General features: G+C 44.1%; 1 protein-coding gene across 6 annotated transcripts in view; it reads right to left on the bottom strand.

The window, feature by feature from the left end:
* The window catches only part of GPBP1L1 (GC-rich promoter binding protein 1 like 1), a 61,696-nt gene that overhangs the window by 13,199 nt on the left and 27,291 nt on the right, over positions 1–21,206 (bottom strand). For all 6 annotated transcript variants that reach the window (XM_061632838.1, XM_061632837.1, XM_061632834.1 and 3 more), the window contains 5 exons: positions 9,099–9,944; positions 8,107–8,222; positions 5,117–5,246; positions 3,553–3,833; positions 1,482–1,545 (listed from right to left, as the gene is read on the bottom strand). In XM_061632838.1, coding sequence (XP_061488822.1) covers positions 1,482–1,545; positions 3,553–3,833; positions 5,117–5,246; positions 8,107–8,166 — 535 coding nt within the window. In that variant the 5' untranslated portion in view covers positions 8,167–8,222; positions 9,099–9,944. The remainder of the gene's footprint in view (positions 1–1,481; positions 1,546–3,552; positions 3,834–5,116; positions 5,247–8,106; positions 8,223–9,098; positions 9,945–21,206) is intronic.

Below are 21,206 nucleotides of genomic sequence, written 5' to 3' on the forward strand. Positions count from 1 at the left end.
TAAATGACACATAGAAAAATGTGTTAGTGGGCATTCTATGTCTGAGAAACGGTTTTTTGTTTAGGAAGGAAATAATTCAGTCTTTCTGGAATGTGTAAATTCCTCTTATATGTACAGCACCTAGGATTTAAAAATGGAGTCATAACTCCTTGGATCTACTTCTTGGACTACTGTGGCTTCCTAAGGCTCAGGGCACAAGCAGTCAGTCAAGTATTACTGGTCTTGTTTGTGCCATGTGTGGTGGTTCTGATTGTTGCGCTGTGTGTAGTTTTGTTGCTTAATTTCGTTTAAAAGCAGCACCACAGCAGCAGAGAGTAACAGCAGATGTTGAAATGCGAGTGTGCTAGCGTGTACGTGCGTTTGCCTAAGAAAGCAGGCTTTTGCCCTGCATCAGCATCACTGAGACTTGAGACTTAGTAAAATAAGAAAAGCTACTTTATTTATAGAAATACATAGTAGATAGAAAAGGCATACCTAGTTCTAACTAACTAGCTAAGTTGGAGGCATAACACCCAGGTGTGGGAGTCAGCCCCATGCTCGGAGAGAGCAGAGACAAAGGGATTCTCCTCTTTCCTGGACAGCCGGAGAACAAAGAAATGGAAAGGGCAGAAGGAGGAGGGGCAGGTAAGCTTCCCTAAAGACATAACAGTCTAGCGACAGAGGGAAGGCAGTCAGAGCATCACAGGTAAAAGGTAAACAAAGCCTATCCATCTGGAGGACCCTAGCTCTATCTTCCTTCTGGAGCTTAAACAAAAGAACAAAACAGGAGTTGCTCTTGTCCCACTTCCAACACTGATGAGGGAAGTGCCTGGGTAGAAAACCCAATACTTTCTCCAGTGATATAAAGAATTGGAGAAGTACTGTAGTTTTTGAATGGGTGGAATTTAAAGTGTGAAGAACCTAGAGTGTGAGTGCCAAAGATGCTTGGGGCTGGGGCTGGAGGTGGGGACAGAGGGCGGGGGAGAAGATAAAACAAATGTTTCAGGGTGAGACCTCCCACCGAGTATCCAAGGCATTAAAACTTTAATCCCATTTACTTGGGAATTCTTGAGATCGTCACCCTTGAAAATGATAGTTTGATGGAAACTGGCCAATGACAACTCCCTTGTATTCTTACTACACATTTCTTGTGTGGGTTCTTTATTAGTTCATTCAAGGGTCATTGGGCCTCCCAATCTACATTTTAATACTACAAAACCACACCTACATATGGAGGCAGAACACTGAAAGTGTGTGTGAGTGGGACCACTGTAGCAATGTTAAATTTTGTGTAATATTTGACATTACTAAAAAATAGGTAAGCCAACACAAGACTTTAGAAATGTTACTCAAATAACTGAGCACACTCTGAGCTTACTTTGCTTTAGTATTCATAAGCTGATCCAGTGCAAAGAGACGAGTCTACCGTGCAAGACAATTTCTATCTTGTTCCAATACTTATATTGCAGAAGACAGCTGTTTTATGAGGCCTCAATACCTACCCCAAACACCAGATGGAGTCCCAACTGGTTTACTCTGGCTGTTCGCTTCTGGATTCAATGATGGCTGTAAAAACAAGAAAAACATGTATTATGATGTAGAGTTTTAATATCTCCATTTTCAAGTTACTTAGCTAGGAATAAGTGTCTTAAAAAGTTAGCAGTAATATTGGAATGGGTCAGAACAACCCAGTTTAAATTCAACATTACATTCTTACAACATATATACCATCATCCTGGGAATGTTTCTTTGCTGTTGTAGTCATTACTTAACAAAACAGTGGGTCAAATAGTAAGTTTTATTAAAGAACTAGGTTGGAGTTACAAATGGGTTTAGGTGAAGTGGATATACTACATGAAAAAGCGGGTTACATTTCTATGTAGTTTAGATGTAGAACTTTCTAAGCAGCATCTAGTCTTAAAGGTAAAGGTGTCCCCGCACTTATAGTGCGAGTCGTTTCCGAATCTTAGGGTGATGTCTTGGGACATTTACTAGGCAGACCGTATATATGGGGTGGGATTGCCAGTTCCTTCTCCGGCCTTTCTTTACCCCCCAGCATATGCCGGATACTCATTTTACCGACCACGGATGGATGGAAGGCTGAGTGGACCTCGACCCCTTTTACCGGAGATTCGACTTCCTCCTTCCGTTGGAATCGAACTCCGGCCCTGAGCAGAGCTTCGGCTGTGTTACTGCCGCTTACCACTCTGCACCACGGAGGATCTAGTCTCAGCTATCCGTTTTTGCATCTATTGTGTCATGATACAAGGGAGAGCCTTGGATAATCAGGGGAGTGGGCAGCTGACTTGGAAAACATCTAAATTTGAAGGACCTGTAGGGCATGGTGGGGAGGGGAAGGCATTAAAAAGGGGAACTGGTTGCCTATTTTGCATGTGGGAAGAACTTTCAGTCCATATCTAAAGGAAGGAGTTTTCCTATGACCATGTGAGTTTGGACACCTCTGGGGGTTGGAATCTAGTTAATCAGTGGATTTTTATATCTCCAGAAGAATACAGGAAACAGAAGTAAAGATCTGAGGTGGTCACCACCCCCTGTAGGACAGTACATTTACAGACAATTTCCTAGCTAGATGCATGTCCATATATGAGGGGTAGGCCCCTGTATAACAGGGAAGCTAAGCCAACCTGTCAAGCAAACAATGTTATCTTAACAGGATGGCAATGGGCCAATGTTTTGGGATGGTTTCATGCTGCTAAGGGAAATAACCCAAGAGTTTGTTCTAAAGCACCTCAACAAAGCATTTTTAAAATTTCCCTTCCTGACCCTAGGAAGATGAAAATGTTTGCTCTCTAAGGAAGATCCACCTTTGGGGGGTATGACTACCAACATGCATGGTGAGAATCAGGGCTGATGACACCCTATCATGTGCAGGATTCCTTTTTGGGTCAACAAGGATAATTTACTTTGCTATAAAACCTAAGCCTGAAGGTATTTAAGCACAGTAAACAGTTTAAAATTTTAAGTCTGCATGTCTCCCAAAAGCTCAATTTAAGCTAATTTTGGATTTAAAAATAAAGATTACTATCACTTAATCTTGGCACTTTTACTATGTACTGTTGTAACTGATGTGGAGAGCAGGAGTCATTTTGGTTAAATAAAAATGGGGAGAGAGCCAAAGCAAAGTGAAAATTCCAAAGAACTTTGTCAACGGTCCATTTCCTCAAATTTATTCTGTAAGAAATGTTACAACTGGAACTTTAGTTATGTGTCTAAGAGGCGGTCTACAATGATTAGTTCTAATTAATGCATATATATGAGCCAGCATATATACTAGTCTTCCTGTCAAAGAGACAAGGAGTCAGTCTAACATCGTATGTAACACACAATGGCAAAATGGCTTTAGCAAACCATTATGATACTGGAAAAATGCAGTACAATCTATCAAAGTACTCACATATTATGCAGATTTGGAAACAACTGTGTGGGGAAAAACTTCCCTCAATTCATAGAGAGACATGGAAGCACAGAAGAAATCAGTTCTGTGTTCTTGAAATCTGCCAGTGTTCGTGAAAAGACGGTCAGAAAACCTTACTGAGAACACAGTTCACTTACAAAGTCTTCCTCCTCAAATTGCAGTTTCTCCTTTTCTTCCTTTTCCTCCCTTGTCTCGGCAGGTGGCTTTTCCTGAAAAGCTGAACCCTTTCGGGAGTGGAAATTGCCATTCCAGTGGCGATGGGATCCAGTTCCTCCTCCTCCTCTCTGACTCATGCCATCATGGCCCCGTGAAGAACCATGCCAGCCTGGCTGATTGCCAGCTAGCCCAACATGAACTCCTTTAGAAGCACCAGAGTCCACGGAATCATGACGGTGCAGGGAAGGCTGATGCCAGCAGTCTACACAAGAGGAATATTGTTGTATGAATAAAGCTAAGCATTACCAAAAGATCTGCTATACAGTAGGGCCCCGCTTTACGGCGCTTTGCTAATGCGGCGGTCTCAATTAAGACGCAATTAGACTAAAGCCCCACTCATACGGCGCTTGTTCTGCTTTTACAGCAGTTTTCAGGCATCACATGCCATTCTATTCAATGAGTTCCGCTTTTCACTTTTCAGTGGAGGTCCAGAACATAACCCGCCGTATGAGTGGGGCCCTACTGTACAGTACCAGATCTACTGTAGAAGCCAGTGTCCAACAATACACTATGTCAGGGGTAGGGAACTTCCAGCCTGCAGGCCAACTTTGACATGCCAGAGATCCCAATTTCACCAGCAAGGCTGTTCCTGACAAATACCACCACAAGTCATATGTGGGGTAAAAAACAAAGTGGTTTCAAAGGAACAACTGGGAGCTTAAAGTCAGCCCCTGATTATTCCTTTGATGGGACAAGATGCACTCCCGCTGCCCATCAGCTGATCAGGATGGGGCAGGTATCGAAGTGGCTTCAAAGGAACAACTGGGAGCTTAGAGTGAGCTCCTGATTGGTCCTTTGCTGCTACCACCCATCAGTTAATGAATGGTGGGAACATGTCACCTTGCATTGGAACAGCTCCTAAAATGGAGGAAAAGGGCTCAATTTTAGCAGGGGTTTCAATGGAAATTCCTTACTGATCCTGGAGCAAGTCGCTTTGAAGGTGTGCCGGGAGCACACCGTCAAAGAGGCTTATCACCCAATGCCATTGGGACATCAGGTAATTGACAGGTGGGTGGCCCTGCCCACCTGTCAAATCTGGCCCACCAGTAGTAGGGTACAGATTTGGCCTGGCAGAGAAAAGAAGTTCCCCATCCCATACTATGTTAATGTACAATAACCTCACTATTCCATCCAGATCTTGGGACTGCAGTCATTATTAAGACTGAGTGAACAATTTACTCTAACCACTGTACCCACACAAGCAATGACATTACTGTCTTCTATCACAGCTGCCCTCTTACAACTTGCTTAAGTGTGCCATCAGGATTCCAGCACATTATGAAAAATCAGAGTACCAAGAGTGCTCACACAGTTTAACATCTCACAGGAAACAGAACTGTTAGAAAGCCCTGAGTAAGTTGAAAACCTCCAGGCTTCTCTCTCAGACAAGCAGGTTTTTCCTTCATTTAAACATTTGCAGCAACTGACTGACGGGTAAAACTGGTACTACTGTGTACTAGTTCTAGAATGAGCCCTATTATATACCTCCTGCAGTTCTGAGAGGGCCATTATTAAAAAAGCCATCTGAAGAGTTGTGGCGTCTCCGGCTTACTCCAAAGCGGCCTTCTCCCCGAGGAAGATGCTCTCCGTGCTTCTCAAGAGCGGCTCCAGGGGTCTACGAAGGAAGGAAAATTCAAAACATGCAAAAGCTGCTACTCCAGCATTATTAGTAGATATAGTCAAGGACTCTAATTTTCAGAAGCTTACTGCTTTGCTCAACAGTAACACTCCAATGACCACCAGACCAAGGCTACATATAGTGCAATGCCCCTTTCACAAATTTGACATGCATATGTACCAGCTTCAGCAACATTTTGCAGTCATGCGGAATCAGAATTCCTTCCTTGGGACCTTCTAAAATACACTGACAACAGCTTCTCTTGCTATAAGTACAGGGTAACAGATTGATCAAATATTGAACAGTTTAGGACCTATACTGAACCCTGGCTTTTAAATTCTTTGTCTACAAGAAGCCACTGAAAGTGTGCCCAGAATGATGGTTAATAGGTGGATTGTTACTATGCATGATTTTGAGAGATTGGCTGCTCAAGGCCAGGGGTGAACCTTTTTCAACCTGAAGTCCACATTCCCTGGAAACCTTCTACAGGATGCATGCCAGTTGTGGGTGTGGCCAGAGGCGAAAGTGCATGGATCAATGAATGCAGTTCTTACCTTTGTACAGTAGGCTACATACCAGGTATGCAAAAATGAATCTAAACCCCTCCTGCCTAATGAAGCAGAAAACAGCTGGCAGCAACTATTGGTTACATGTAAGTTCTGCAGCTTTTTCTATCTCGGGATGACTGAAGAACGATCACTTTACAAATTGGTTTCCCAAATGTAGAAAATATATTTGATGACACTACATCATTAACAACAACCTCTCCAGGAATGAAATGCTATTTGTCTAATTTTTAAAATGCAGGCATTAGATTGACAATTTAAATAAACTGTAAATGCAAAGTGAAAAATGGGCTATCAACTCTGATAGCAACTTCTTACCATTTCAGTGTTCATGCACTTTTAAAGCCGGCTAAACATGGCCAATTATACAGCCACAAAAGTTTTTCGCATTCCGCAATGTTAAATTGAAAATACCCCTGCATGCTATTCTGCAGCTTCCCATAAGCTCATTTCAAAACACTCTACAAAACTTAATAATCCTGAACTCAGAAACACTTGCTTAACAACAGCCATACACAAAACACAGTTTTGAATCAACAGTTCAAAGTGTAAAATAAGGAAAAAAATCCAGACCCCTGTTGGACTTTTTTCTGTCGGTGGTCTCATAGTTTGTTGAAATTAATTAAAAATCAGACATGTTCACAGACTACCTGTAATCCTATTACTGACCTTGCCCCATACTCTGACCTTCATCTTCTGCAGTTTAAAAGTTAAAAAAATGCCTGGCTGATTTTTAATTAATTTAAGAAATTTAACACTGGAATCAATGATAAACGTCAGGCATGCTCAGTAAGAACCAACTGAAAGTCTTCTAAAAGCCAGACTCACAGCTGTTTGGCTTGGCTAATCAGGTGGGCACACCCACATCAGACATCTGTTTCACTTTAGACAGTTATGGCTTTCCCCAAAGAATCCTGGGAAGTATAGTTTGTGAAGGGTGCTGAGAGTTGTTAGGAGACTCCTATTCCCGACAGAGCTCCAGCAGCCAGACTGGTTTAACAGTCAAGCCCTCTTCTGGGGATTGTAGCTCTGTGAAGGGAATAGGGTGTCTCTCCTAGCAACTCTTAGTACTCTTCACGAACTACACTTCCCAGGATTCTTTGGGGGAAGCCATGACTGTCTAAAGTGAAATAAAGGCCTGGTGTGGATGTGGCCACAGACAGCTTTGGTTTAAATTTGGGTGGGAGACTACATATGCCTGCTGTAGAATAAAAAGGTGGGGGAAACCCTGAAAAACAATGATACTGTTCACAGTGTTTTCCTTTTGGAAAGAAAAGGGGCTCTCTCTCTGCCCAGTGCCCACCCACTCAATCTCCTCCTTCCCCCCCACCCCTCCTCCAGATTAAATTTACCTATCCTAAGCATGATTGCACAGGAGTAAATCCCACTGAACTCAAAAAGCATGCAAATGATCAAACATGCTTTGCCCTCCTATCCCTTCCCCTCTCCCATGGTAAGTTTTACCTATCCTAAGCATGATTGCACATGAGGTAATCCTATTGAACTCAATAAGCATGGAAATTATTAGACCTGCCTTTCTCCGCCCCCCCACTCCTCTTCTTCCCCTTCCCATTTCTTCTCCCTTCCTCCTCGCCCAAACTGAGACACTCTTCATGCCCACTGGAGAATAGTCAGTGCCATTATTCCACAATTGATTTTTGGAGTCTTTTTAGTGTAAATTATGCAGTGTTGCTGTACTTCACATATTCACAGAAACAGAAGCAAAAGAGAATGATTTACTATAGGAAACCTCACTAAAATTGCAAAGTGAATCAAACATATTTAAAGTGACTATCTGAACTAGGTCAACTGTCTTAATATTGTTGCTTCTTCCCTGCTAAAACAAGATCAGCACAGCACATGTCTTGTTTCTGTTATTTGGGGTGATTGCAGGTGTTGCCACCACTCACCATATGCTCAGAGGCACATGTTACCAAATTCTTCCAAGCTACACAGGAAATGGATTGGACTGTGAAAGACCAACCCAAATTGTTTTTACATTTTGACAAATTTGTAGGGCAGTACAATATCTCAGAGAGGAGGCCAGGTCTCCTGCTCTCCTGGTGCACTCACTATAGCTGCCCAATCTCCTTGCTTTTTAAAGTTTGATAGAAATATCTGTTGGCTATAGGTACATTGTTAAACTACACTGATATTTTGCCTATTAGTGAATATAACTCATAGCACAAGTATTTTACAATCCCATTTATTTATTTCATAATCAAATGGGCAATCTGACCATAGCTTGTCTAAATGGCATTGAAGGGGTTGATCCAAGATGCAATAGTTACCTTGGCAGACTGTGGTGTAGAGAAGTTAAGCCAGGCAGGAACAAAGTCATGTTGCGCCATTTAGGTCCAGTGTCTCTCCTTCAATAAAGCGAGGCATCAAACCTCATGGCCAGGATCTAAAACAAGATGAATACCATATACCCACTGTTAGTCCTTCTCAAAGCACAGACAACCCAGAAAAGACAAAACTCTGCTCCCAGCAGCTTGGAAAGCAACTCAGTACCTTTCCAAGAGCTAATGGAAGTCTGTATGATCCAGTCTGAACTACTGAAGCCCAATGGCTCATGCTGACTTCCACCCTCATGCTCACTTAAAACCAATATAACTAGACACTGAGCTCCATCAACCACTATAGTTGCTAGTGGAGTGAGAAAAGATTGAGGAAGAATGTAATATTCATCTTCAGCATATTAGTATTTCATCTGGGTCTCCCTCCTGACACTTATTTTGACAGCCATAGTCCTACAAGTAGTCCCGTAGTTTGTTTGGAAGGGCGTAGATTCTTGATCTCTGTAGGATAATCAAGTTCCACCACTTTTTGCAATCTTTCACAATGTGTATGTATAAACAATGTCTTAACTTCTGCATGAACACACACCAGGAAGTCTTTAACAATAATTTCCCATTTTGTCTGAACTGAGAAATTCTGGTTAACGGCTTTGGAACTAACCAGGATTTGAAGCCAACTTCAAACCATGGCTTCAAATCCTTGCTAGTTCTGAAGTCATTAACCAGATATTCCCAATTTGGACAAAATAGAAAATTGTTGTTAACTAAAAATGTCTCGATTTGTTTGCTAGCTCATGCAAGGTAATGAAAGAAGCAGCTATATGTGGATATGCAAGGTTTGTTAATATTTGTGTTGCTAAACCAGAATTATGTTCATTTGAACACGTCCACTGTGAAAGATTGCAAATCGAGATGGAAATGAAGAAGCCAAGATTGTGTACTTTCATACAGATATAAACAGGTGAACTCCCACAATGACTTACCTAGTTTGGCCTCTGTAGTCCACCACTCTCACTGTTAGCACTTCTCTTGGTTCTCCAGATTTCTTCTTTCTCTGGGGTGCACCTATGCCAGCTTTGTGGCAAGGGTGAGTCCCAAAAGAAGCACAAGAAGCTGCACTTCGTGCCAACAGCACCCCTTACCCCTCTACCTGCTCATCTTAATTGCTCTCTGCACTCATATCAGAAAAAAATACCTAAAAGGGAGCATGCATTTTTGGAAAGCCACAACTACATTCACCTCATTAAATTTGTTGTTCTTGTTCCAATGCTATGTAATTCAGCTATTACATTACAGCCGTATTTGTCAGATATGCACAATTCAGAAAAACATCATGACTAATGGTGAACTCCACAAATCCACTCTGTTCATCTTGTACAACGAATCAGTTTGAAATGGGGGGGGGAGAGGACTCCCTGAAAGGTCTTGCAAATTCTGGAACTGTGTGTTAAACTTTTATTGTAGAAGTCCTACAATGCAAAGCTCATCTTCAACACTTTTACAGTTGCTAAAAATGTTGTCAGCATTCTTAAAACAGTATCCTGAAAGGCTTTTCACATTATATAATTTAATTTCTTTGCTATGGAACTAAAAGCAACTTGATGAAAATGTGAAAGTCACAATGATTTCTGTCTTTCTATTGTTCCCATTTATGCATTCAATTAGAGAAAAAAGTAAAAGGCCAAGCTGGAAAACAATATCTCCCTGAACTAGTTTACTTGAGTGTTGCTTTTTTAAAAAAGAGGAAAAAAGGTTGCTGTATTATAATGAACAGTTCACGTCCGGGTGATGATTTTCTTCCAAAAAGAGGAGAATTCACGAAGTGTTCTCTGAAAGAAAAAGCAATACCTTTCAGTAAGCATAGCAAAAAGGGTCCAAAAATAGTAATAAAAATCATTATTTTCCACGTCTTCTTCAGTTTCTACTGAAATTATGAAACAAGCCAGTTTTTATATCACCTCTGGTTATTTTCACTTGCCATCCTTTTTCAGCATTCTTAACTTTAAAGTTATCGTATTTGTGTCCCTTCTCTCCAACTGTAACCTCATATTGTCTTCATAATATAGCCTTGTGAGCTATGTTAGCCTGTGAAACAGTGACTTTAATGAGTTTCATGAGAAGGGATTCGAACTCCAATATCACTGGCTGAAGTCCAACACTCTAGACACACCTACTGCACTGGTGCTCCCCTGATCAAACCTAGGTCTGCCAACATGCACAACCGAAAGAGGATACAAATAACACCTTCTAATAGCAAACTCACTGAGTACTGACAGAAGCCAAAAAAGTGCCAGTGAGAACCTAGAGGAAGGTTATCCGCATACTCAGAAGAATTTTGATGTTTGCAGAACTATGAAGACACTTTACAAGGGGGTAAAACCCCGAAAGCCAACCCAGTAAGGACTGGACACAATAGCTACAGAACGCTGAATGTCAGATGGAAAGAAAAATGGAAAGAGGAGGATGCAATCTAGTATCCTGGAGAAGCCATGTTTGGTTGGCTGGCTGGCTGGCACGAACCCTGGATGGAAGCACACATTAATTAGAAGGTAAGCTTATGCTGCAACATTTTGTTTCAGGACACACAACAATGTATGCCATAACTAGAAATTTACATGGTCAGTCTTGTTTTCAGAATCTAAGTTAGGAATGGGAAACCTCCCCCCCTCCCGTGAAATGTGGCCTTATCCAGCTTCTGGGGCCTCCTCTACTTCTGTGCTTACTACAGAGAGAGGGAACATAGGAAACTGCCTTACACTGAGTCAAACCATTGGTCCACCTAGCCCAGTATTGTCTACACTCATTGGCAGTGGCTCTTCAGTGTTTCAGACGGGACATTCTGAGCCCTACCTGGAGATGCCGGGGATTGAGCCTGGAACCTTCTGCCTGCAAGGCAGATGCTCTACCACTGCGTTACAGGCCTTTCCTAAAAGCAGTAAATTGTAGGCACTGGAGGCCTATTATGATTCAGGACCCTCCCATCTTGCATGTGTGTGTGTGTGTATGTACATAAAGCTGCCCTGGGTTCCTTCTGGGAGATAGGGCAGGATAGAAGGTTTTTAAATTATTATTAACAATAATAACAATAACAATAATAGTAGCAGCGAGAAGAGTGTTAAATCTTTGCTCCCCAATATGCTCTCAATCTGTATCAGGCCCCCCACACCTGCAATTTGCATTGCCCAAAAAAATATTAAATCTAATCTCCCCTTTTTGGGCAATGCGTATATAGATTGTCAAAACCTCAACTAGGTATTAGATTTGCGTGTGCACATTAAGGGTGCACGTGTGCCGGCCTGTGTATAAGGCTGCATGTATGTTAAGTGTGTGCTTTTGGCCCCACCCACTCCTGGAATGTGCCCCCCTGAAGACTTTACACCAATATAATGCTGTGCTCAAGCTGACATTTGTTACAAAAGTTGAAGGTACCTATCTACATACCTTCAACCCTGAACATTCCTTGTGGGTTGTCACCAAGCATCGCAACGTTCTAGTATCACCATAATATTTTCCCTTTCAAAGCATATGCAAGTGACATCCAAAAGTGGGTAACAAATAACGAAATTTTTATTTAGTTATTTTATTTATATTTGTATACCACTATTTCATTTAAAAAACATCAAAGTGGGTTACAAGAAGTTAAAAAATAACCGTACAATAAAAATGGAGGCCAACTATTGTAAAGAGATGTCTTCTTATTTAAGTTTTGTAATTGCTTTTAGTAATAAGGAAGAAATTCTTCATTGGTAGCTGAAAGATGTTGCCTGTGGAAAATAATGGCAAGGCCCCTTCCTGCATATTTATACAAACTACTTTTAAAGACCCTGATTGTAAACATAAATTTTGAAGACTGCATCCTCGTACCTCCCACCCAATCCTTCTCACTTCAGAACACATTATGATAAACAGGAAAGAGAAAACTTGTGCAGATCTTTTCACTCTTGGTAAGTAAATAGTCAAGATCTGAAAAGGTGCAAGAACCTTCTCACAAGGCACCTAAAGTAAGGGTCAATGCAGCGAATGTGTAAACTCTTCTGGGAAATGTAGGTGTGTCTAATAGTGAGATTCACTTTATCGTTATGTATTTCAAAAAAAGTAGTTCCTAAAATCCAGTTCAGAAAATCTCTTAAGAAACATTCAGATTTTACTACCTACTAAAATCACCCTTGCTGCTGAAGTGTCTATAATTAATCAACCCTACCAGCTACTAAAGCTATGACTAATTGGCATTTGGACACATATACTGCAGAATACAGTAGGGCCCTGCTTCTTGGCACCCCGCTTTCCAGCGTTCTGCTAATACGGTGCCAGTGGGGCGATCAGCTGGAGGCTGGAGCTCCCCACGCTCCAGCTGATCTCACCCGAGGAGGGGAAGATCAGCTGTAGAGCGCTACAGCTGATCTCCTCCTCTTCTGGTGCGATCAGACGCCCACACTCCAGCTGATCGAGCTGGAGCAGGGGAAGATCAGCTGTAGCATGCTATAGCTGATCTCCTCTTCTGGCGCGATCAGACTCCCGCACTGGAGCTGATCGTGCCGGAGAAGAAGATAAGTTGTATCGCGCTACAGCTGATCTTCTCCTCCGGCTCAATCAGCGGGTTAGGTTCCAGACCTCTGCGCTACAGCTGATCCACTTTTCAGAGGTTTTCACTTTTCGGCGGGAGTCTGGAACCTAACTTGCCGTATGAGTGGGTCCCTACTGTATTGGCAATGACTAAGGATGCCATTCATTTTGGAATTGAAAACATCCTCATTGATATATCAATTTGGTAGAAATTACAGGTCTAGAATCCCAAAAGTTAAGATTATGGGAGGTTTCATATCTGCCCAAGAAACAAGAACAGTAGTGTTTTAAGGCTGTCGCACCACATTCATTTCTTCAAGGCCCAAATTTCACTTTTTGAGAACTACAAGCCAGTCAGTCATAGAACTAAAAGCACTTCCTCTTTATGTCATATAGCTCAGTGAGGAGGAATAATCAAGGAAGAATAGAAGTTGATATTATCTAGCCTGGCCTGATGCCCTCTAGATGTTCTGAACTACAACTCCCTTCAGCCCAGTGTCCATGGTCAATGGTCTGGAATTATGGGATTCGTAGTCTACAACATCTGGAAGGCCACAGGTTCCCCACGCCCTGTATCATTCATTCTGGTGTTTTATGAAGGACTTTGGAGGAAACCTAACTGAAAATCTGTTCCACTTGTTTATGCTATTATAGTATTTTATCATGCTGTGGTCTTATTTGTAGCAATATGGTGTTGGCAACTGAATGATCACCAGGGACCACCTCACTGCCCCTTTGGCTTCTCTTCTGTGTTGATGCAGGATCAGGTTCCCAGTCAACACAAATTGCTGGTGAAGAGTGGATGGGAGACAAGCCAATAGAAAACAGCTGGGTCGCTCCCCAGCTGTTGACAGTGAACCTTCAGAGGCCCATGTAACAGAGGACCTGACTGGAGCTCAGAGGGTGTCAAAGACTGACAAGGAAAAGGGACTGGAAGAGAACTTGAGGGATTGGCAGGCTACAGGGCAGGGTGTGAGGCCTCAACCTAAGTCCCCCAGGAACGATGGAGAAGTATTCATCAGTAAAGTTTGGAGGTGATGTAACCCCCTATCCCCAATAATTAAGAAACAAACCAGTCCTGCGTTTGTGGCTGTGTGTGCTGAAAGAAAAGTGCCAGGGCCATAGATACTGGGCCTTTTCATGTTCCCCTGCCCATGGAAGTCCAACAACAAGAAGGTCACCTAGTGAAAGAAAAGCTTCCACAACTGCTGCCCAATCAGAAGCCATGGTTTGGTTTGCTTTGCTGGTCATGGTTTGTCCAGGTGCAGCAAGCCACAATCCCTGGTTCAGATATAACAATGAGCCAAGGCTTCCTTGGTTATTCTGCTCATGCACGTTTCCAATAAAGTGATCATCTTCCTTTTACTGACTAGGGATGGAAGGGAGGGTAATAATCCATGGGCAAGCTAGAATTTGAGTTCCATGTCTCCCAGATGGGAGTTCAACACTCTTTGGTTAGAGATATTAACACACGCGCAAGCCTTCTCAAAATTCAACTCAAACCAGCAATGTGGATTTCCTGGACCATATCCTGATTCTCTAAGTCCTACATCTTAAAAGTTTTTCAGACCTGGGACCAAATTCAATCCAAACATGCATGTTGGAGCCAATTCATGCTGCTACTGTGACCTACCTTGGATAAAGCAATGACCTGGTAGTGGGTTCAGACCCACAAGTTGAGGACCAATGCAGTAGGATCTGATTTAACATGCTTGACTTATTAAGTAAGCAAAACTAAAAAGGTATGTTTGGTTAATTTTACCTGCTGATGTACCTCAAAAAATTAAGAACATGACCCCTGCTGAATCAGTCCAAACATTAATCTACCCCAGCATCCTTCTCCCAAGAGTATTTGTGATTATGAAAAAAAATCAAAGCGCACTGAATATGGTTTAGATGTTATATCCAAACAAATGCAAAGCTTTACTTGCACATTTTTATTGCAATACTTTTGTTTTTAGACACGATAGCTCATGTGGTCTAGTTCAGTGGTTCCCAACCTTTATTATGGGACCCCCTTTGTAAGCTCAAACATTTTTGTGACCCCCCCCAAGCTAATTATAATTTTAGCCTCCATTAAATGAAAAAATGGTGCATGGCAAAATCACATCTCCAAATATCCCTTTCCATAAAAAGTTCCCTGCAGACAAGGAGGTGTTGCTTTCTTTTTTTAATGCAAAGATCCAATCAAATTGGTATCCCCCTTCCCCCCCTCACAGTCTGAAGATGTACAATCCTGTCTCCCAACACCAGTGGGTTACAGCATTTGACTAAGAACCAGGTTCAAATCCCCACCCAGCCATGAAGCCCACTGGGTGACCTTGGACCAAACACAGTCTCTCAGATTGACCTATCTCACAGGGTCTGTGTAAGGATAAAATGGAAGGGGGGGGCAACATATGCACCACTCTGAGCAACTTGGAGGAAAGGTGGGATATATATGCAATAATAATTAAATAAATAAATATATTTCTGCTGCAGTACCAGGATCTCAACCTGCTGAGCTTTTTTTCTTTAAATTATAATCAAGAAGCAGTAATGTGTTGGTGATGGGGATGCTAGATTGTGCATTGCAGATAACAAGGTGCACAGATTGAGGAGGGGGTTAGTGCTTTTAGGCCTTGGGATGATCACCAGAACTGATGACTTGGTTAGCGTGCGCTTGGGGAATGAAAGCGGAGCAGAAGACAGATCAGCGAGCGCATACACACCTGCCCCCTCTGCAAGTATCTGCAGGCATGCATGTATTCAGTCACATGGGAGGGGGAAGCCCTCAAGTGCTACAGCGTCTTGGAGAGAGATATTGAGGGGGTGGAGTGTAGGTGGAAGGAAGGAGGGATGTTGGCATACACACTTAGCCTCAGAAATGGAGGGTGAGCAAGTCCTGTGCTTCCTCACTGCTTCTTGGCTCTGTCTGGGCTGAAGGCGAGATCTGGGTGGCCTCACAAATAAGAATTTTTAAAAGGAAGTGGCAGCAAAGCAGGAGCCAAGAAAGGCAAGCAGGCCAGCTGTCACAAAGGAAAGGGGGAAAAGAGCCTTTCCTTGCAGTCTTGCTTCTTTTTGCTTCACAAAAAGCCCTCTTCTCTCATTCTGAGCAAGGGCGTCGTCAGCAGTGGCAGTGCGAGGAGACAGGAGTCGGCAACAGTAATCCCCTCTTCTTCCTGGTAGCTCTACCCTCAGCCTCCTTCGGCATCTACCAAATGTTTTTATAGACAGACGCCTGCCCTCACCGCACCTGAAAGACACTTGGCTGTTTCAGCAAAAACTACCCTCGTTTGGAGCAAGGGGGAGGGTCATCTGCAGCAGCAGTGGGGAGCAGAATGCATCCAGGGAGGGAAGAAGTTTAAACAAACAAACAAATAAATAAATACATCCTTTGCTGTTCACGCCCCCCCCCCCGATTACTTCATGGCCCCCAGGTTGGGAACCACTGGTCTAGTTCAAGGAATTGACCTTGGGCAGAAAACTGGGAGCAGGGTGAAGAACCACCTTGTCTGGGTGAAATATGCACAGCTCCTCCCAGATGGAGAGGGCCTCCAGTTCCCCCACCCTCCTGGCTGAGGTGATTGCCACAAGAAAAACTGTCTTGAGGGTGAGGTCCTTGATTGGTATTGAACGTGCTGGTTCAAATGGATGTTATGAGAGAGCTCTAAGGACTAACAAAAGATCCCAGGAGGTCCACTAGGTCGGAAAACCACAGTCTCAGTGGCCAGTGTGGAGCCACCACTATCACCTGGGCCTAGAGAACTCTGATTCTGCACAGCAGCCTGGAAAGAAGAGGTAGGGGAGGGAAGGCGTAGAAGAGTCCCCGAGGTCAGGGGGCTGACAGGGCATCTATGTCCTGGGCATGTGGATCCCAGCCTTGTACATGACCTGGTCCAGTTGGGCATTCACCGATGAGGCAAACAGGTCCATGCATGAGAGCTCCCACTTCCGAGTGATCTCTAGGAACACGTCCCAGTGAAGGGCCCACTCTCTTTGGTGGACTTGTTCCTGGCTCAGCCAGTCTGCTTGTGTGTTCAGGATTCCCTGTACATATATGGCCAAAATGGAAGCCAGGTGCCTTTCTGCCTATTGGAACAGCAGGTTGGTCTCCCTCTGAAGAGGGCCTGATTTTGTGCCCCCTTGTTTGCAGACATGCAATTTGGCTGTGAAGTTGTCAGTGCATACTAGCGCATGAGTCTGATAAATAAGAGATAGGAACTCCTGAAGTGCTAGTCGGATTGCTCTGAGCTCTAACCAGTTGATTGACTGGCACCGCTCCTGCACTGACCACTTCCCCATGTGATGTTGGAGCAACAGGTGGCCCCCCAGCCATATAGGCTCGCATCTGTGGTGACTATTGAGACTGTTGGAGCTCTGAGGGAAAGGCCTTTCTCCAGATGAGGTAAACATCCCCACCACTGGAGGGACTCCCACACATGCCTCAGGAGGGTGATGAGCCAGTTCTGGAGCAAGGTGATCTGGTCCTGATATAGAAGCAGCAGCCGCTGCAAGGCTCTTGAGTGGAAGCACGCTCACAGCACTGAGTCTATGGCTGCTATTGTGGAGCCCTGCAGCTGAGCCAGTTCCATCAGAGGAGCCTGGCTGCCTTGCAGGCACGTGTGGGATCGGTGGACAGGAAGAGCTTGCTTTGAGCTGTGTCGATGACCAGTGTTGAAGGCGCTGGGTGGGTATCAGATGGCTGTTGTCCCTGTTGATGATGAAGCCATGGTTCTCCAGACATTGGATGGTAGTGTGGAGATCCCACTGTGCCACTATCGCTGAAGAGGCCCTCACCAGAAGGTCGTCCAGGTAAGGGTATACGTGGACTCCCTGAGCGCGAAGGTATGCCACTACTGCTACCATGATTTTGGTGAACACCTGCGGGGTCGAGGCGAGGCTGAAGGCCATAGCCCTGTATTGAAACTGGTGGTTGGCCGTGCACAAAGCAGAGGAAGCGTCTCTGCTGCTGGAGAATGGGGACGTGCAGGTACGCCTCTGTGAGATCTATAGATCTCAGGAAGTCCCCAGGTTGAATGGCTTCCACAATAGACCTGAGCGTCTCCATCTTGAACTTCTTTGTCCGCAGGAAGCGGTTCAGGAATTTTAAATCCAAGATGGCCATTGCCATTGCGTTTGGGAATGAAAAGAACACAGAGAAGATTTCTGAGGACCGCTGATGCTCTGGCACGGGTTCTATGGCTCCTATCTCAAGGAGATGAAAAATGGTATCCAGGGTTCTCTGACAAGATGGAGGAGCTGTCCTCCATCTGCCTGAATGCTAGGGAGTAGCCAGACTGGATGGTGCTCAGTATCCATTTGTCTGATATGCAGACTGCCCAGGCACGTGCAAAAAATTGAAGTCTGCCCTCCACCTGAGCCGTCCTGGCGTCATGCATGGCTTTGCTTGACATCGGGCTTGGGGTTTTGACTATGTTTGTTGCCTTCCCCACCACTGGAGGGTGTGGAATGGGTGCACTGGCGGAAGGAATTCCAGGAAGAGTCCCAGGATTCCCAGAACTGACATGTAGTCCTGTAGGTAGTTGGCTAGCCCTTGGGAAGAAAGGAATGTGAAGCCTTCTTATGGGATTTGTCATCCTTCCTGGGAATGGAAGGGCCTTCTTTTTATCCTTGGTCTCAACCACGTGGCACTCTAGAGACTTGCCAAAAAGCTGCCCATCAAAGTAGGGCAGAGCTGCAAGACTGGCTTTGGGGTGATGGTCCACTTCCCACTGTTTCAGCCATATATTGCGTCTTACTACCACTCCATATCCAAGAGCTCTTGCTGAGTACTGTAGGCTGTCTAAGGAGGAATCTGCTAGGAATTCAGCTTTTAGCCAATTTGTGCAGCCCCTCCCTGACGTGTCTGGCATCGGGAAGCACTTCTGATAGTAGCGCTTTAGCCCACTTTACTGCAGCCTGTGCCAGGAAGGAGTTGGCTTCCGAAGCTCTCATGGCCAATGCAGATTATTCATGTGCGCATTTTAAGATGGTCTCACTGCGCTTGTCACTTTGGTCTGAAAAGAGTATCTGCTCCTTCTTTGGGAATAGCTGTCTTGGCCCCGAGGGCAGACACAGGCTCATCAATGGCAGGGACTTGAAGGGTTGCCATGGTCATGGACAGAGCATGTGGAGCTTTGGATTTGGCTGGATGATCCCATTCTTCCATAACAATGTCCTTGAAGAACATTAGAAAGGGAATGACCACCTTCTGATCCCGTGACCTGGGGAAGACATTTGAAGATCCCTGTTCCCCTTCCTCTAGTTCCCCCTCCTGAGGAGTTTCCTTAGCAGGGTCTACCTAAAGGCAGGCCATAGCCTTAGACATCAAAATAGGATAGGAGTCAGGAGAATACAGCCTCTTATGCACCAGGGATGGCATAGGGGAATCCTCCCGATTGTTCCCCTTCTTCCTTTTCTGAGTCTGATGTGGCAGATGACGGGGGAGTGCCCTCCCGCCAGGAGTCAGGTGGGAACCCAGAGCTGGAACATCTTTTGTGTTTATCTCTGTGTGGTTTAGGCTTCTGTAAAGAGCCCCTTCTTTTACTCTTCCCCCTTTCTCTAACTGGGCTGGCCTCCCAGTAGTAGTAGTAGTAGTAGTAGTAGTAGTAGTAGTAGTAGGACGAAAATGAGAATAAATCATGGCAGCGTGCCCTGGAGTGCTTGGAGCCTTTTTCCCTATGTGCACTGGCCCAATGCTTGGTTAAGGAAGCCCCTGCCTCCTTCATCATGGCCTTGTTAAGCCAGGCCAGCACGGCTGAAGAGGTAGAGGGCTTATCTAGATGGTGAGATTTGGTGTGCTTTTTTCCTGCAGGAGCCACATGTGCATCTTCCCCTCCCCCTGTCTGAATAGAAGGGAGTCGAGAAAACAAAACTATTTCAGGTGGGGAGCCTAGCATGCTTCCCGCCACTGAGACAAGGGTGACTAATGGATTGCTTAATTGAGATGTAGATTCCCCCCCACTCAGGGACTCATCTTCCTCTGCAGAGGCATGAGAAGGGCTGTCTCTTCCCCCAGGCAAAGTTAAAATCCCAGCTGAAGAAGGAAAAGGCTGGGGCTGGAGCTGCCCCCTCCCCCGATTAGAAAAAGAAAGCTTAGCGGCTTTACCTAAGAACAATGCGGCAAGGAGGCCAACCACGCTTAGCGGAGGCCCGTTGCCCCAGGGGGGTTTTGAATCAACAAAAAGCCTTGGATAGTGAAGGACCAACCCCTGCTCCTCCAAGGTCTTAAAACACTCCTGAAAGTTTCCCTCTCCTTGGGACCATGAAAGAGCGTTCGATAAGGGACAGCAGGGGGAGATGAGAGACTGATCCCTGCCTCCACTGCTTCCAGCGCCTCTTCAGAAAGAACAATCCCTCTCTTCCTCCCTCAAATCTGGCTATTCAGTGAGGGCAGGAAGTGAAAGCAGAAGTCTGTGCGCTTTGACTGCAGTTGATGATGATAAACTCTCTGAGAAGAGCAGAGAAAATAGCTAAACTGTTCCTGAATCCCTTATGGAGACCCAGGAGGAATAGGCTGACTCTGTTGCTCGACTTTTTGCGTTATAGTGCTGACTCTGCCTCCAGGAGAGTTAACCCATTCTTGTCTGCTCCACTCCTCCACTGACCGAGAATGTTATACAATACTGCTCTGTCTCTTGTACCCTTACAAGGCTATTAGTTTAAAAAAGAAAAAGATGACACAGTATTGCATCAATAACATATATGGCTAGAGTGCACCTTCTTTATCCTCATGCAGACCCAGCAAAAAAAAAAAATCACACTGGCTGACTTTGGGGTATATTTGGACCCCAATGAGATTTTGAATGGAAGGATAGGATCACTTTGTACTCCAGAAACCTTTTTTTGCCAACACAAGTGTGCTTGACACTACCAAAGCCTCTTGAGCCAAAAAACACTTATTCAAAGGAGGTAGAATTTTTCTCAGCAGTGTATGTTGGCCCCTTCTCCATGCATATTGAGTAAACCGGGGTATTTGGACCCTAGTTTTTTTTTATTTGTTTGTTTCCAGAAGGAAAATGGTACATGGTAACTGGCGGAAATTTGGGGATGTTGTATGGGTGACAGTTTATATCAATGTCCTAGGAGGACAACCCTGTAAGTCTACTCATGTGTAAATTCCACAATTAAAGGCATGAACTTGCTCCAAGGCTTTTTGCTGGGGTGTTTTTGAAGCCCAGTGTATTTTTTTTCCAGAAGGAAAACACTGGGGACAATTGGCAACAATGCTGTAGGAGGACATTCCTGTAGGTCTACTTATGTGTAAATTATACAATGAAAAGTGCACTTAGGGTCCAAAATTACCCCACAAGTCTTCATGAATTGTATTAAAATGATTTGTATTGTTTTTAATAGTGTTTTTATTGTTGTATACTGCCCTAATATTTTATATGGTGTATAGAAATATCTTTATAAATAAATAAATAAAAAGACAGTAGCCCTTTAGTACTGAAGGGTAGCAGCAGCACTTATTAACATTTCAATGCTTGTTACCTTAAAAGCTTGGAGAACACTTTACCAGAAGCAATGGGCAAGTAAGGTTATGA

The sequence above is a fragment of the Rhineura floridana genome, chromosome 6 (assembly GCF_030035675.1).
Source record: "Rhineura floridana isolate rRhiFlo1 chromosome 6, rRhiFlo1.hap2, whole genome shotgun sequence".
Classification (NCBI taxonomy): domain Eukaryota; kingdom Metazoa; phylum Chordata; class Lepidosauria; order Squamata; family Rhineuridae; genus Rhineura; species Rhineura floridana.